A 19,054-nucleotide genomic window follows, 5' to 3' on the forward strand; every position below is an offset into this window, starting at 1 on the left:
TTGAATCTCCAATTCATTAGGTAGTCTGATTCCACAACTAACAAATAAGACCTAAGTTGAATTATTTCACTTGTATAAGTGGATATCTATGATGCATTTATTTCTCAATGCTCTTCCTTACCATTGTTGGCCTAACCTTCTCATCATAACAAAGCTGGAAGCGTCGGCTCCCGGTCTTCTCCCGGTCGTCTCCTGGTCATTCACATTCTTCATGAGTATCTCAAAGCATTGTTCCACTAACTTGTCAAGCTGGAAACTTTTTCCCACCACATTGGAAAAATTTGATAGGCTAGACTTAAAAGTTGTCACTCTTCTTTTCTTCTCATGCTAAGAGAAAAAGAAGATGCCGTGTCTCATGGTGAAGAAAGCCTTGTTCAGTGGGCAGAGGGCCTTCCATGAGTGTTTGACCATGTTTTATTTCGTGCAATCCAAATCTCTTGACCGTATTTTGCTCCTTAAAAAATCCTCTAGAAAAACGGGTTGTTTTTTCATCAAAGTCCGCTCTCTTGGCCAGCCTTGACTCATCTGATCCTCATCTTGGTAGTTTTTGATCTAAGCTTCTACAATTCTTGTAATCATGATTGGCCGAATCATATCTTAATCCACAGCAAGGAGTTAGGACCAATTCCACTAACTTGGAATCATGTCCAGTCCCGCTATCTTAGAGTTAAGACCATCTCCCGCAATCCTGGAGTTGGGTCCAATCGCACTATCATGAAATTGACGCTAATTGCCATGATTTTGGAGTTATGAATTCCAATTCATCTCGCATGTCGAGCTGTTCATCAGGCCGATTAAAATGAAGAAGTTCGAGTGTGGGACTAAGCTAAGCAAATGTTGTTGTTTAAGCATCTAATCGCACCACTATCGACAAACTCGATTATTAGTTTTCTCATGAAATGAATGAAAAGTCTCCAAGAAAAAAATTGTGTCAATACAAAGTTAGAGTTATAAATTTTTAAAAACCGACTCTTTAGACATTTGGCGAGGAATGTTGTGATTATCTTACTATATACAAAACGTATATTTGTCTTGTGATTTATATGTCATTTGAGTAGTCATGTGTTAATTTATTACTTAGTAAAAAGGAAACCACTCAGAGACTGGGGATGCCATTTCGAGGAAGCCAGCAAAGTTTTTCTGATTAGCGAGCCTATGACCAGAGCACAAGAATCCACCACCCCAAAGTTGTTTCTCCACTACTTTTGTCGGCCACAACGAAGCTTGTGTCGATCAAATACTCCGAATAACACGGTGGTGAAAATAAGTCCACATGTTCACACTTATGACATATCTTGGTCCACACTTAAGCACCGTGTTTTTCTGAATGATATATTGTCGTAAAAGCGCTATTGGGTACAAATTACACTATATCAAAATTGCTATTCCAGGTCAAGGCAAAACTTTATTTGTTCATAGGACTCGCAGATTTTTTTCATGGGTTTGCTAGTAATTATGCGGATAGAAAAATTGAAATAGGCTTAGACCTATATATAGTTAGTTGTGCATATAATTTTATATCTTTTGAGTTGTCATGTGTAAAATTATTTATTTAGCGAAAAAAAAAACAACACCTTGGAGGTTGGGAATGCCCTTTCAAGGAAGCCAGAAAAGTTTTTTTATTTTATTTATTAGAGCCTTTGACAAAAGCTAACCTAATGACATGAAATACTTCAATTACAGAAAGAAAAATGAAGACTAAACAGATCAAAGCCATTTCCTCGAAGCTGATATGCGGTCTTGAGTGAAAATAAGTCCATGTGTTCATGTCTTTTACATGTCTCGGCCCATACTTCAGCACCATCTTTTTCCAAAGTTCTATATTATCAATAGATGTAAAATTATTTTTTGCTGGTACACTTGATTGTGCGTGTAATTTGTATATCTCTTGAGTGGTTATGTGGTAAATTACTATATGGCAAGGAAAAAACAACTTATCAGAGGTTGGGGATGAAATTTCGAGGAAGACCACCAAAGTTGTTTTTATCAGCGGGCCTACGACCTAGATCATGAGAATCCACCACCCTAAAGTTGTTTGTCGGTCCCTGCAATAAGCGAGTCCACGAGGACCAGTACCGATCTACACTGCTCACTAATCTTGTCGGCCACAGATATGCGGTCTTAAGTGAAAATTGGTCCATGTGTTCACACACTTTAGATGTCCTGGACCATCCTTGAGCGCCATCATTTTCCCGAGTTCTAAGAAAAGTTGCGCTTCTCTTTCGTTTCATGTTGGATGACAGAGTTAAAAAAATATGTGAGGGGTCGAGATTTCTCCGAAATCTCCATTCGACCGGCTGAATACCGACTCGAATGCTACCATGGTGGATTTATGACTATCCCAAATAGAAGAGGGATCGCTGATCTCGCAGTTGATGAGTGAACTGTTTGATTGATCTAAATCGGAAACTCTCTAAATCATCTCGAATAAATTATGTTGCCTCTGCCACAAATCTGGAGTTGAGACACTGCCTCCTGCTTAAACTTAAAACAGCCACTCTATTTTTGCCGCTTTGCTCGTCTTCAAAATTGCCTCTGGAATTGGAACCCGCTACTTTTTGCTTTGAGATTTTTATTCTGCGTTCGAATGGGGATATATTGGACAATTCACCTATGGCAAATTAGGAAAAAAAAACGTATTCTCGCATAAAACCTTCCTTCATAACTATCTCAAAGTGTCGTTCTTCTGACTAGTAAAGCTGAAAACTTTCTCCCTCTTCTTTAGAAAAATTTCATAGGCTTGACTTAAAAGTCGTTACTCTTCTTTTCTTTTGGTGCTAGGAGAAAAAGAAGATGCCTTGTCTCACGGTGGAGAAAGCCTTGCTCGGTGCGTAGCAGGATCAACAGTACACTCGAAACGTTCAAACTTGACTTGGATTTGACGACAAGAAATTCGAGGTTGAGAATTTATAGTGAGAATTTATAATCTTCCATTGATTAAGTTCGATTTTTGTGCTACTTGCTAACCAAATTCCTCTTACACCTATAAATAGATCATGAGAATTAGAACTCGTTCTTAGGCCACAATATCATCTACTGCGACCGAGGGATCAAGAACATGGCAAAAAATCTGATCCACTTGCAACATTATGATCATTCCCCTTATTTCACAAATTCATTTAATAAATTTGGTTTACAAAGGATGATTGGATCGTACACATTACATAATGGGTCTTATGCGATGTCCATCCTTTCAACATAGAGGAGATTTAGCGAATCGAGATTAGACAAGTGATATTATTTTCATTGAATTCTAAAAAGGACAGTTCGTATGCATAATAACTAACGTACTAGTAATTGATGCTGTGACAATTGCACACATAATAATTGATAGAATTTTAAGAGAAATAAATGTGCGTTCTTCATGACTATCTTGAAGGGGTGGTTCCTCTAACTATAAAGCTGGAAACTTTTTCCTCCCACTTTGGAAAAATTTCACGGGCTTGACTTAAAAGTCGTCACTTTTCTTTTCTTTCGGTGCTAAAAGAGAAAAGAAGATAAATTGAACTTGAACTGTTGAATATAGTAGACTCCAGCTTTCGGTTCTAAAACCACTTCTCTAGAACACATTGTGTTTGTGGCATATATCACCAAAATATAAGTCAAGTGGCACTATTGATGAGAGGTTATAAATTACAATCAACCAAGCTCCTTAGCCATATTGAAGCAATAGAACAATTGTAGCATGCGCCAACAGAGAGAAGGTTAGGTGTTCCCAATACCACCACATAATTAATTATTCGTTCATAATAATTTGCTTTAGAGGAAAGTCAAAATTTATAACACTTGCTATTGAATAATTAATTTGGTGGTTGATGACACGATGCTTTGAAAGCATCTTAACGTTTTCTCAACAAAAAAACAAACAATTGTGGATGAGCTGCTGTTGGCTCATTTATTTAATAAGTTGATTAAAATAGCATATCCATTTATAAAGTATCAATACGTGTCACTTTTATATAAGTCTGATTTATCTTCTTAACCATTACATTTCTATGATTGAGAATGGAGAATTTAAATATAAATGGGAGTAAAAACTATAGATTGTCAACATTGTTGATCCACAATAATTCAGCATAAGACATTATGCATGATTAACCATTTAATATTACGATTTTCTACACTAGTCCACAGTGCTTTTCTTATTTGGAATTTCAATCTCCAAATGATTTGAATTATGTGATAAAGCAAACGTAAACCATTTAAACACCACATATGGAGACAACTCTAATGATTTTTTTAAAACCAATAAAAACTTTATGCCATATCGTATATATTTAATATGCACGAAGCCTGAATTTTCACAAGGCTTGAACATCAACTTGATTGCTTGATCACGTGCAATATGGGAATACATACTGCTTCCTTTTTTAAGACTGCAAATCCCTCGCAGATTTTAATATATGAAAGGCAAATCCTCCAATAAAGAGACGGATGCCATTTCCATTTACGAGGAAGCCAGCAAAGTTTTTCTGATTAGTGAGCCTATGACCAGATCACAAGAGTCCACCACCCCACGTTGTTTCTCCATTACTTTTGTCGGTCACAAAGAAGCTTGTGGCCATCAGAGCAGAAATTTCGAGGAAGTGAGTTTGTGATTTGTCCACACTTGATTGTGCGTGTAATTATTTATCTCTTGGCTAGTTCTTCTCGGAGGTTAGGGATGAAATTTCGAGGAAGACCACCAAAGTTGTTTGTCGGTTTGTGATCTATTACTAGTCCCTACTCTTGTCGGCCACAAAGAAGCCTGAGTCACGCGGTCTTACGCGGCCTTTATTTTACAAATTTCTAACATTATTCTTTGTTTACCCTACCCAAAAGAAAGTCTTGCATCTGTCACCTTTAGTATAAGAGTAAATCAACAAGAAGATCAAGTGGTGGATGAACTACCTGAAAACACAGTTTCAAATCTTCTGCTAAAAGTCGTTTCCGATTGTTAGAACTCCATCATCCAATGGCTTCTTCATCGAAACCCAAAAAGATTTACGACGTCTTCTTGAGTTTCAGAGGTGCGGACGTGCGTAAGAACTTTCTCGGTCATCTCTACAAAGCTTTAGACCAGAATGGAATATACACTTTTCGTGATAGCGAGGAATTGAGAAAGGGAGACCATATATCGGCAGCGCTTATGAAGGCCATCGAAGAATCGTGCATTGCAGTCATCATTTTCTCCGAGGACTATGCTTCCTCATGGTGGTGCTTGGAAGAGGTGGCGAAGATTATGGAATGCAAGGAGCAAAAGAACCTCACCGTTCTACCAGTGTTTTATAAAGTGGACCCAAGAGAAGTGAGAGGGGGGAGAAAGAGTTATCGGAGAGCTCTGGCTAAGCATGAGTCCAAGTTTGGGAAGGATTCAGAGAAAGTGAAGAGATGGAAGAAAGCTCTTTTCGATGTTGGTAACTTGTCCGGGTGGCATTTGACTGATGGGTAAGTAGAGTGGAGTCCATATTTTCTATAAGAAAATCTGTAAGAAAAGTAATCTTTACAAGTAAATATAAAGATCATTTTTAAAAAATAAATAGATAAATAAATAAATCGATGCACACATGATTGTAAGTATATATATAGATGCTTCATCTTATGATTCTTGGAAATTCCTAAGTCTCTTAAGTTTAAGTTAGTAATTTCATAAAAGAATTGGTGAATCTAAGTGTAGTTAAGAAAGATAAATAAAAATTGGCAAAACATAAGAAAAATTGATAATTAAAAAAAAAACTTGGCAAGTAACACAAACAAGAATTGTTAATCGAACAAAAATTGGTAAGTCGGTCTAATTAAGGTTGACAATTTAAAAAATGAGTTAGTAAATAACTCAAATGAGAGCTAGTAACCCAATAGAAAAGTTGGCAAATTAAAAGAACAAGTAAACATTGGTAAGTAGCTTCAGTGAAAGTTGGTAATCCAAAACTAGTAGGTTTATTTAATATGATCAAAGATGGTAAGTTACTCTAATTTGTGTTAGTAATTTCAAATAAAAGTTAGTAAATTTGAGGCCATGAGTTATGCAAATCAAATTTGGTAAGTTAGTACAAAATGGGTCATGTGCTAATTATAAAAAGAATTTGGTGATTTCAAAAAATTGTTGGTAAGTTACTAACAAGTTATGTGAAAGAAAAAGTCACCAATCTTTTTTTCGCCGACATTTTTTTGACACTTACCAATATTTATTAAAATTCACCGTCACGAAAATAAACCTATTTTTGGGCATCAAAACAATAGAATTCTGCCTTTAGCTTTAGCTAAGCCCTGTTTCATTCGGGTAAGGTATGTAGCTCTTTCTTTTGGATCGTTGTTGCCCTCCTCAAAGTGTAATAAAAGTTCTAAACATTTTCTCTCTGGGCTTTAAGGTCTTCACGTTTCATTTTGGTCAATTGAGTTCTCTAAATTTTCGATTTTGGTCAACTGAGTCCTCAACTTGTCACAAGTGGCACTTTAAGTTCAAAAAATCACATGTGGCTATCCATAGAACGAACCCGTAACTTTTTCAATAATAAAAAATTGACACTAGCACTTCATCGGCTGAAAATTTGACTGAACTCATTTGATCAAAATAAAATGTTAAAACTTGATTGACAAATGCACAAAATGTTAAATAGTGTTGTTGCACTTACCCCATTTGTTTGGAAGGAATAAGGAAGTTCGCAATGTTTCATACGGGATAATTAGTGTGTGTAGGCCATGTAAAGCAATGACATCGTGCTTTGGGGAATTTTCTTTTGGAATCAAAATATTAACCATCATTCAAAGTCCTAAATGGCTCTTTTTGACTAAACTTAGAAATAAATTACGTATGACAGTCAAAAAGAAAAATAAGTGAATCGTCATATGTCTAAATCACAAGAACATGAATCACTTAAGTAGATAGATACATGTTTTGATTGGTGTGGAGCTCTCGGAGTTCACATTTGACTCGGTGGAAATACATATTGTTTTGGCTGTAATTATCTGAAATTGTGACGCACTGCTTTGTCATCGTTAACTAGCAATTGCTCATTATTTGCTTATTCAAATTGCTAAAACGATTCTACAACTTCTTTTTATGATTTTGTCAGAGATGAGTCAGAGCTTATACAAAGCATTGTGAAGAAGATCTCCATTCACCTAAACCGAACACATTTGCAAGTTGCTAAGCATCCGGTTGGGATAGAGTCCCAAGTGGTTAAGTTGAAATCAATGTTCAACCTTGACTCTGATGATGATGTTGTCATGGTGGGATTATGGGGACCAGGAGGCATAGGCAAGACAACTTTAGCAAAAGCCCTTTACAATACTATGTTTAGACAATTTGAGGGTTCATGTTTTCTAGCAGATGTTCGAGAGACTTCAAAAGGTTTCCGGGGTTTAGTTACCTTGCAAGAAATGTTCCTAAATGATATATTATTACCGCAACAAAGATTAGAAGTGTCCAATGTTGATGAAGGTATTAATATCATACAACACAGACTTGGTCGCAAAAAAGTTCTCCTCCTCATTGATGATGTGGATGACTTGCGCCAATTAGATGCTTTAGTAGGAGAAGGCAACTGGTTTGGTAATGGAAGTAGGATCATTGTTACTACAAGAGATAGACAGTTGCTAACTTGTCATGGGATAGATCAAGATCATGTGTATGAAGTTAAACCATTGGGTTACAGTGAAGCTCATGAGCTGCTTAGGAATCATGCTTCTCCGAGACACAAAAAATTAGAAATTAGGACACATCTAGTGAAGAGTGTTCTGAATCATGCTAAAGGCCTTCCTTTAGCACTTGTGGTTCTAGGTTCCTTATTATATGGTACAACAGAAGATATATGGGAAAGTACATTAAAGAAACTTTCTAGGATTCCTGACAAAACCATTAATGATGTGCTCAAAATAAGTTATGATGGACTAGACGAAAATGAGAAAGAGATCTTTCTCCATATTGCCTGCTTCTTTAAGGGGCGGGCTAGAGAGTACACAAAGAAAGTCCTCGACAGTTGCGATCTACATACAACTGTAGGATTAGATATACTCATTAAGAGGTCCTTAATAAGCATTGAGTATGGAGGCCTAAAAATGCATGACTTGATTCAAGCAATGGGGATAGATATTGTGAACCAAGAATGTCGAGATGATCCTGGAAGACGTAGCAGATTATGGCAGTATGACGATGTTCTCGATGTTCTTTCACGTGACATTGTAAGACTCACAAATAAAATCAAAATTTTGCTCCTTATTTTTTACTCTAATTACTGAATAGGCATAACCTATATGGTCTTGTATATACAGGGAGATTGTGCTGTAAAAGCCATAGTGTTGGAGCCACCTGAGCTTAAACAAATATGTATCGGTGGTGATGCTTTTACTAAAATGAGAAGGTTGAGATTGCTCATTGTGCGCAATGTTTCTTTCCAAGGTCCTATGTGTCTTCCTAATGAGCTAAGATGGTTTGGATCGCATGGATGTACTTCCTGGATTCCAGAATTTTCATCTGATCCAAAGAAATTAGTGGGATTTGATATGCATGAAAGCAGTATCACAGTAGTGCCAAAACAACTTAAGGTGAGCATTTACTTACATTGACCTTTTTCTTATCTACTTCATTTGTATGTATATATGCGTATTATATGTACCAGAACACAGAAGGAAGTGGTGTTCCTATGTTTTAGAAACCACTTCCTTATTTTCTTTCAAACGACCGTAAGTACTTGCGTTTAATATTTTATGTGCAGCAAAATTGGCATTTGAAAAATTAAGCAAAACAACTTCGTTAGAAACATTTAATGGAAATATGCTGTTGATAAAGTGCACAATACAAAGAAATTTTGCAATTATATGTGGAAAAAGAAAGATATTCCAAGATTTGAATTTTTTTTTAATGGTCATTGCATCATAAGAAAATTTAAATTTTAAAGTTGAAATATGTAAGCCAAAATAGAATAACCAATTTCACACATCTTTCCATTTGTATGATATCTATAAAATAAGTGAGGATAATTGATGGAAGGAATAAAAAACAGATTGAAATCCCTTAAAAAAAGAAGGTTATCTTTACTTTATATCATAGAATAAATAAAGTTGGAATACTTTCTGAACCTAATATCTTTAACAATCGACATAGTTATATTTCAAAATCAAATCAAATCTGCTAGTAAAGAAATTCAAAATTCAAATCTGCTAGTGTGAGTTGTGTAACCTAATTCTAACTATGTCGGCTGGTTACATAATTTTTTTTTATTTAATATAAAATTGGATAATGATCGACCAAAAAATTAAACAAAAACTGAAACAAAAACACCCAAGGAGTAGCTGGCCGAGTGGTCAGGCGTTTAATTTGGATGTGGTAAGCATGTCTCACTCAATGGTTCCTTAGAGGCCATGTAGCCATCAAGTGATGGAACCTTACCCAATGCACATACGTGAACGGCATTAATAGAATTAGCTCAGTCCAAGGTTTGAATGCACCATGTTGTAAAGCAAGTCAATATTGATTGCTTAAATCAGTACTTGAGGAGCAGCATTTCTATGTAAACGTAATAAAATATTGGGATAAGTGCACTAGAAATTCTAAGACTTGCCATGAAAGTGCAATTGAGTTCTAAAACTTTCTAAAAGTGCATTCAAATCCTAAAACTTATCAAATTAGTGCAATCAAATCCTTATGTTAATTTCGTCTATGTCACGCCCCGAACCCCATCGAGCTCGCGACATCCCCTGCTCCGGTCGAAATGATGCGACGTCCCAGGAACGTCGCCGACCCAACCCAAACATCAGAGCCACATGCGGAAGCGAATAATAAAACCCCGGACAAATAATGACGACAACGGGGTAGAACAACAGAACAATCCAGCAACCACATATTCATACAACACCAAATATACAAACATCATATTCCAGACATAAATACAGACTAACATCCTCAGTCACCGTTTAAACAAAAGATCGAGGTCTGGTTAACTTAACTTCCCTATGGGTCAACCCGATTTACACAACCCCTAAAACCCTAGGGAAAAACCTAAGGATCGCCCTCGTCTAGTCTGCTTCTGAATTTCTGGCTTGAAACTCTGGAACTCACCTGCAGCTCCACTGGGCACCAACAGCAGCTCCCCGGACTTCCAAAAAGAAAAGGCGCACTTCCCGGGTTTAGGGCCGGGGGTCTGAAAGTGGCGGTTATACAACCGTGAGACGAATCTCAATAAGTGTACAACCCCAAACCCCACGTAGGCACTCACGTACCGCCAGACGAAAACACACATAACACACAACGATCGGCCAAACTAACAATCACATGCGACCCTACCTGGAATCCATCACGCACGTTCCTGCACGTTAGACAATAACACAGCCAACACATCACAGCAAGGAATCACAGACGCGCGCGTGCCTCAATTATAAGACAGAAACCACTTGGGCACGTCCCATACCGTGCCTAGCAGTTTCTACCCCATAATTAAGCATCACATCACGCGATACAAACACACTCGCACGCTACTCACACCATGCGTCACTTTCCACAATCCTCTCGCTTGTCTTGCCAAATCCCACTCATTCTCAACCTTTCCACCACTACCGCGCCCGCGTAAAACGCATCAGGCCAACGGTCTTCTGACCTCGTCAGGCATCGTCACCCCGTCGGGCCGGGCATCGTCACCTCGTCAGGGACGGCATCGTCCCGCGTAAACGTACACGCCTCAGGACGGAATCCTACACACACTTTCCTTCTACCGCGCCCGCGTAAAACGCATCAGGCCAACGGTCTTCTGACCACGTCAGGCATCGACACCCCCGTCGGGCCGGGCATCGTCACCTCGTCAGGGACGGCATCGTCCCGCGTAAACGTACACGCCTCAGGACGGACCTTTCCAACCAAACCACATTTCCATATCCTCGTTCCACTCAAACCACACTTACGCACGACTAGTACACGCACGGCCAAACATACACGCCTCACACATACATAGCCACGCACCAAATTCACATCTCACGTACACTTCACAAACACGCATTCTCATCACACGAACACCACATGATCACCCACACTCGGCACACGAACTCAATGCACATTCACATGTCCACGCCGCCACACCTCACGGCCACACACGCGGCATAGCACCACATCACATTCGGCCCAAGCACAATCCCAAATCAGCCACAACCACACAGTCATATCACAGCACACACGATCAACACACAAACTGGCATTTCTCCACACCCAAACGTTATCAAATCAGTTCAGGCCCTTCACGACAATTTCACAAAATCTCGAGCCGGACCTAACAGTACCAACCACACGACAAACAGCACCTCACAGCACCTAAAACCAAACACCACAGCCATCAATCAGTCTTTTTCGCCCTCAAAATCACCATATCTCACTCCCGGCTCTTCACGGCACTTTCATAAAATTACGAGCCGGTCCTAATGGTACTAACTGCGTATCGAACAGCCACTCACAGCATATCACACGGCACATCACAGCCAGCAAACAGTCCCTAAAATCACTTAAACCGAACTTCAAACGAGTCTAGAAATACCCGAGGTCCTAAATGACATTTGGGGAAAACACTTACCCAAAAAGGCGAGACAGAACGGGGCTGGAACGGGCCGGGACAGCGGCAGCAGCGTCGCCGGCGACGTACGGACGGCGTGAACAGTGCACCCCCGTACGGACGCGTGAACAGTGCTTTCGTACGGACACCGTACGGACAGGCTGGGACGGTGGCCGGCGAGGTGCCGGTGACAGCCGCGGCGTCCGTACGGTCCGGCGTGAACAGTGATCCGTACGGACGGTGAACAGTACCGTACGGACACTGTACGGACTGTGCTGGACGGCGACGTACGGCGAGGCTGGACGGCTGGGTGTCGACGGAACGGCGATCGGAGCTCCGGCGAAGCTCCGGCGGTACTGTTTGCAGACCGGGAAAGAGAAAAAGAGAGAAACAAGGCTGTTTTGGACAAAAACCGGGGCTGTGGTGGCTGCACAGAGGTGGAAATGGTTGCTGGTGATGTTGGCTTGGTGGGGGCAGCACCGGCTGGTACTGTTCCGGCGTGAACAGTACCGGAAATGGCAGAAACGTAATCTGCAGAACAAGAAACGGAGAAGAAGAAGAACTTGCACGGGGGAAAATAACCAAATAGCTGAGAGGAGAGAGAGAGAGGGTCTGGTCAAATAGGTCAAAGATAGCTTAGTGGGATCCAAGTGTCACAATCTAGGCCCATTGGACAATTTTGCCCCTAATCCAAGGGCCCAAATTTGATCCAATCCAATAATTTAGGGGTAGAATGGTCATTTGCTCTTAACCATGGTTGACCAGACCTGGTTTGGCCTTAACTCACCTTGGTTAATCCCAAAATTAAATCCAATTTTCGGAATTAATCAAAAATGGCCTAGGGGCATTTTCGGAATTTTCCGATCCCGAACCGAAATTCCAATTTTCGCACATACGTGTTCCATATGTGCGTGGCCAACATATTATGGCGTCGGAATCGCGAAATTCATCGCGCAAGCCCTCGAAAATCCACGTCAAAGTCTCGGGAATAAAATAATATTATTTTTCCAATTTTTGTCGAAATTCCAATTTTTGGCCAAAACCACTCTGAATGTGCGTGGCCACCCCAAAATGACCTTGGCCGCGAAAAATAACCTCAAACGGCCTTCGAATCCAGCCTCGGTGCCCACAGGGGCAAAACCGTAATTTTTCCGGTCCCGGACCGAAATCCATTTTTTTGCAGAAATGGGTGGCCCCAAGGTTGGCCAAGCCAAAAACGTCATCGGCCGTCCAAAATTGTCACTTTCAAAATTCTCGATTCCCGGGCCCGAATTCCAAGAAATGACTAAAATCGAGCAATAGCAACTTTAGCTTATCTCTGGCTAACGGGTGGCTCTCTGGAATTACGCGCTCTCGACCCGTGACCGACACTAAGTCAAATCACGTTTAAGTTTACTCCACCCGGGACGACCTCGGTTGTCATATAATTGCGAGGGTCTGTCACTAGTGCCCTTTGGACACGATCAATCAAATAGATCGGTCTCGGTTGGCTCAAAACATTTCCTCGTCAATCGATATGGTCGAAGTCGAACCCAGGTCGAGTTCTTTGGTCGTGCGAACTCAATCCCGTAACGGCCCTACCCCTAAGGTTAGCATCCCGTGAATGCGCATTTCCGGGTGAGACCTCACTATAGTGCATTGGTCAAATTCATTTCTTAAATCCCGGGAAAAGGATCGAAAATTCAAACTGTTACAGTCTAACTTGGCTAACGAAAAATGCTGATATGACTTTTTATTATTTTCTCTCTCCTACGTGGCTCTGATGTGACTGAAACATAAAATATAAGGCTAAAACGACGTTTTTTTGGTCCAAATCTTATTTTTTAATTAAAATATGAAGGTTAAACAAACCCCTCGCCTGCCTTGTTTTTTTTTCTTTTGTGTTTTTTTTTTAATTTAGCCTTTATTTTTAATTTAATTTAACTAAAATTTACGTTACAAAATAGGATTTGGACCAAAATGACGTTTTAACCTTATATTTCATGTTTTAGCCATGTTAGCACCATGTAGGAGAGAGAGAAAAAAACGCAATGTCAGTATGAAGACTCAATTACACTTTTGTGACAAATTTTACGAATTTTAGTGTACTTATCCCAAAAATATTTTAGAAACTTTGCTGGTAATGCATGTAATGCTCGCACAACTACTTTGATATAAGTGACTCAGTAGGGGCATACCACTAGTTTCTTAATAACAAGTCAAACTCAGATTTTGAATTGAATATATGAATTTTTTTTTCTTCCAAATGTTTTTCAAAGTTGGTTTCACTGTCTTTGCATGATTTCAAAAAAAGCTAGTTTATTAACATTTAGGAAATTTCATTGTGATAAATTTATATTCTTGACATTCATCTATATATAGTTAAAGCCGGACCTAATAGAGTGTTCACTTATGTGCTTGCCACATGACACTTTACTTTGCTTATGTAGTTGCCACATGGCATGACATGGGGTATAATTTTGTCACGTGGCCCATATTCGCATGCTCGCCATGTGACAGTTCACTTTGCTTTTATGGTTGCCATGTGACATGAAACACATATTTTTGTCATGTGGTGTAAATCCACATGCTCACCACGTGGCTTTTCACTTTAATTTTGTGATTGCCACATGGCATGACACATGCCATAATTTTATCCAAAATTAATTTTTGTCTGCTAACGAAGGAGGGTAAAGTTGGGCTAAGGATACCAGTTTGGGATTTTTTATAAAACGAAAATTAGTTTGAGATAAATATGTCATGACGGTATTAGTTTGTGATTATTTATGAGAATAAAATTTACCGGGGATAAAATTGTGTATTGATTTGAGATTTTTAATGGTATTAACCCTAATTCTTTTAATGATTGTCTATTATGATTTATATGTGAACTTTTTTTTTATATTGTGTATGCATATATCATTATATATTCAAATAATATCTAAAACATAAAATGATAAGAGTTATCTTTGATTTGCTAAAGTGATCATTAAAACTAAATTGCTGGGTAAAACTCGCTTGTGAGTGCGCCACATGACTCCACCTCGTGCAAGATTTATCCAATATTATATATAATATATATTTGAAATTAATGGTAAATTTTTTAAGTGTTTTGTAATTTCTCAATACAATATATAATTTACACGAAATCAATTTATAGCAACTTTGAATTACAAGTTAATTAGTAGGTTAAGAAATTTACTCAGAAACTTGAATAGTAGGTTCTAAGTTGCCTGATCTAACGATGCTCCTTGCTTCCTTCTACATGAAGAGTGTTGTTTCCTAAGGATGAGAATCCTTAAAAGTATATTAATTATGGGAATGTTTATCGAAGGTGGTTTCGCTGTTTTTGTAGGAGTTCCAACAATTGAAGTACATTAATTTCAGTTACTGCAAGTCGCTTATTAGTATGCCCGACCTCTCATGTACTCCAAATCTCGAGGAATTGGATCTTGGGGGATGCAAAAGCTTGGTAGAAGCCCACGAGTCGATTGCATATCATGACAAGTTACAGGTGTTGAATTTAAGGAACTGCTCTGAACTTAGTGTTTTTCCAAATATGCTCAAGTCAAAAAACCTTCGAGCTCTCCATCTTCAAAAATGCACAAAATTTGAAAGGTTTCCTGATATTCCACATAAACTCGAAGGCTTGAAAGAGCTTTGGTTAGAAGGGACCGCTATTAAAGAACTTCCTCAATCAATAGAAAATCTTGTCTCTTTGAAGAAAATGGATTTATGTAGTTGCAAGAACCTGATAAGTCTTCCGTCTAGCATTTACGGGTTACAAAACCTTGAAGAGTTGGTACTTTTTGATTGCACAAATTTATTTCGGTTCCCAAAGTACGAGGATTCGGCTGATCCCATGAAGACTGGACTTTCAAGTTTACTTTGGTTAAACCTTGACGGATGCAATCTGTCCGAAGTAGAGTTTCTTGAGAATCTTTCATGTTTTCCCAGCTTAGAAGCATTAATTCTGGCGTGGAACAATATTACTAGCCTTCCTACATCCATCAATAAGCGGGATCGTTTGTCCTTATTGCATGTTGAAAGTTGCCATAAGTTACAAGAGATTCCCGAGCTTCCACCACTTTTGAATTGTCTTCTGGCGGATGGTTGCGAATCTTTGCAAAAAATTGGAGATTTAACTTCATTTCATAATTTTGTCCATAGAGGGTTGAGCATGGCTAACATTTCCCCACTTGAGGTTAGTCTCTCTCTCTCTCTCTCTCTCTCTCTCTCTCTCTCTCTCTCTCTCTCTCTCTCTCTCCAACACACATATCCATGTGGAGTATATTGCAATAGCAGAAAATGCAAGATTGGAGGCTTAAGAAAAGCAAACAAATATAAAGTGAGGTAAAACTGTTTATATCAATATGCATTCTCAAAAGAGAAACTATCAAAAGAATGTAAGTGTTTTTTTTATATCAATGTGGTATACCAGAGTTTTTTCAGTACCCAACTAATCACCACTAGATGGGGCAGTTCCCCATATAGCAGACCCACTAGCACTGGGTAATTACCAGGAACATACAGGTCTATGCTGCTGGGAGCAACACAAAGAAAATATACCAATGTGATGATTTTAACTTAGGCCTTGATCGAAGAGGATAACCATGATTACCACTTGTTATCCTCTTCGATAGAAAGTTGGACAGAATAGGGTACTATGGTTATGCCGTGTGCTGCACCATCATTGCCTCCATTTTCTTCCCCCAGCATCTGTTTCATTAAAGGAAATATCGAGGGGTGTCAAATAATAGATAACATAGATGTTCTCTAGGTCTAGAACTCAAAAAATTCATTTCTATAGTTAGCAGAAACTTCGTCATTTACTAATTTTTTGGCCATTAACCATTCACTAATTAAAAATCAAATAAAGTTAGAAAACATAGCGGCATAATTAACTTACATAGCATATTACTATATGTAAAAGGTAATTTCTATCGTTTTTAGATGGGCATTAATTGATATGGCTAGATCACATGGTAAAACATAATTTCAAATGGCGGTCTTTAAATCAGTTATCATGTGCATGGTGTAAAATGAAAACCAATACAAAAAGGAAATGTCTCACCATATAGGCAATATCTTGGCGTGAATAATCAGTATATGGCATTGAGTTGAGACTAACAATACTTTTAAAACCAAGAACATGGAAAATGTTGCATATATATATAATATACAGAATATGCCAAATGCATTGCAGTGGAGGTGGCTACCGTACTTACATGGGAATGATTTCTATCACATGAGACTCGTATATTAATGCAAGCGAGGGTCATGGATCTCTACTCATTTATAGAGCTCCAGTTCGAAGTAGAATTCACTAGCATTACGTACTAAAAATCAGATTAAATTATTTATTTGGGTACTAATAACTAGCTCGGTATTTTCTAATGCTCTATCTTTATAACAGAATCCTCGTCGTTACATGATTTGTCTCCCCGGAGGAGAGATGCCTGAGTGGGTCCTCCCTATTGACGAGGATTCCGTATTTTTCCAGGCTTCAAAGGACTTGTATGACAAGTTACTTGGATTTGCTCTCTGTGCTATTCTCAGTAATGATGAGCAGGGTAATGATGCACAAGAGAGATTCGAATTTAGGATTGAACCGCGTGTTAATGGCAAAAGGCAGGATTACGATCTACCATATCAAGATCCCTTGTATACAGATTCAAATCGTATCTGGCTTGAGTATTTTATACCGTCTAAACTGTGGGGAGTAGTCGATTTTGGTAAAAGTGATGGGAGTTGGGTACAATTTAGCCTTAGAGTATCGGGTGGACTCGTGAAAAAGTGGGGATTCCGAATAATATGCAAGCAACTAAATGACAATTTAAAGATTATGCTCCAGGACAACCAGTTAATGGATCCAGCTTTCCTCTATGAGATTGGTTATGACTCAATAGATTTAGAATCCGAGAGTTCACTTATACACGAAAATAATTCGAGCGAAGCAGATCCTCAAGAAGACTTGCAAGATTGTCAAATGAGTATTGAGGAACATAGTCAAATAGCACTAAAGAGAAATCACGAGCTTTTCTCCCTCGAGGAATGCGACCCAAGACCATGTGGACTTCTAATTCGATTGGCAGAGACGAGTATGGCAGTGTTTGCTCGCTGCTTTTGTTGTTAGAATGATCGAGAAACTTGCCAATGAAGCAATTCGTAGGTTAGTGAACTCGTCGATCTTGATTAGAATGCATTCTTTCTTCTTGTTTTCGTAGAATTACAGAATTTTACCTGAGTTGACTGTATATCTTAAATAAAATTCTGTAATTCTTTCTTCTCTTTCATCACTTTTCTTTATTTTTTAATTTTTGGCTAAATACTCTTTTCTCCGCCACAGGCAAACTTCGAACCCCATCGATCCACTTTGAGCATCACGACTTCTCACCTTCAATCCGGCACCACCGAGCTCTGACGAATGGAAGATTGCCACCTGCCAACGGAAGCGACAAGAAGAGGAAGTTCGTCTTCCTGTAACGGAGTCCCTAGCGGACTGATGGCGACAGAGCGGGGGGCAACGGATTACCACTGCGGACCAAAGCCATGGAAACTGATGACGTAGCTTCGGGTGAACGATTCTCTCCTGAGGTACCGGTCGTCATGCAGCTTGCTATAGATCAGGTAACAGCAGGCACATCCGAATTGTATTAGTTGATGTGATACTTGAGCTGGATTTTGAATTCGATTTGTTTGGTGCTACAATTGCGCGGGAACTTGAAGAATGTGTGGTTGAATTTGTTCGAGAGACGTTCAATTAGTGTTTCTTCGTAAGTTTAGTCTGTTGATGCTTGGTGGTGTATTCATTGGTAATCAACGTTACACGCTGCAATATCAGCAACAATCCCTAGAAGGTATTGTCTCTTTTTTCATAGGTGGCGACTTATTTAAAGGAGTAGGTGAAGTCTAGGTTCAAAGGAAAAACGATTGAGGGAGAGTGAAACAATGGGTAGTAGGTTCAGTCCGCTTTTCAGGCGAAGAACTGAGCCAATTTGGATGGAGAGAGAGAGAGAGAGACTTTGGTGCCTCTGAGGTGTCTAGGAAATGTGGATGTGTAGTATGTACAATTCATACATGTTAAAATATGTCTCGAGTTTAAGCCCGATAGACGAAATCCGATCCGAGATTAATTATTATTTGTGGAGGTATGAATATTCTGAACTGGATATTTTTACGGACGTCCGAAATTGAGCAATATAAACTCTTCTTCGTGGCACACAAATTAGTCTTCTGGACGTCAGAATCTTGAAGCTGAAGTCACGATCAAGCAAAAGAAATAAAAAGGAAAGTCCAATGGTTTGACCGAATTTGGACTCTGCATTGGATAAGGTTTGAATCGCACGTAAATTGCTTTACTGACCAAGAACTTCATTCCACGCGTGTTAGGATATATATTGCTCATGGGTCAGGGAAAGCTTTAGCGAAGTCTTGAAGCGCGGTCGTTGATGTGGGTGCAGTGAAGCGCCGTGTTCAACCGAGTGCTTGGCGTGGGTCTTTCTTCGTGAATTACATCCATGAAGTTAATGTGTTGAAGCCGATTAAATTCTTGCGGTAAGATT

General features: G+C 39.1%; 1 protein-coding gene across 4 annotated transcripts in view; it reads left to right on the forward strand.

Moving 5' to 3' along the window:
* LOC115667269 (disease resistance protein Roq1-like) overlaps positions 1–18,573 on the forward strand; it is a 110,002-nt gene extending 91,429 nt beyond the window's left edge. For 2 of the 4 annotated variants that reach the window (XM_056302547.1, XM_056302544.1), the window contains 5 exons: positions 7,053–8,160; positions 8,251–8,523; positions 14,845–15,693; positions 16,906–17,661; positions 17,839–18,573. In XM_056302547.1, coding sequence (XP_056158522.1) covers positions 7,053–8,160; positions 8,251–8,523; positions 14,845–15,693; positions 16,906–17,625 — 2,950 coding nt within the window. In that variant the 3' untranslated portion in view covers positions 17,626–17,661; positions 17,839–18,573. The remainder of the gene's footprint in view (positions 1–7,052; positions 8,161–8,250; positions 8,524–14,844; positions 15,694–16,905; positions 17,662–17,838) is intronic. The other 2 variants (XM_056302545.1, XM_056302546.1) reach the window with 2 other exon arrangements.
* The last annotated feature ends 481 nt before the right edge of the window (positions 18,574–19,054 follow it).

The sequence above is a fragment of the Syzygium oleosum genome, unplaced genomic scaffold, assembly GCF_021117445.2.
Source record: "Syzygium oleosum isolate NSW1041296 unplaced genomic scaffold, Sole_v2.1 Sole_v2.24, whole genome shotgun sequence".
NCBI classification, from domain to species: Eukaryota; Viridiplantae; Streptophyta; class Magnoliopsida; order Myrtales; family Myrtaceae; genus Syzygium; species Syzygium oleosum.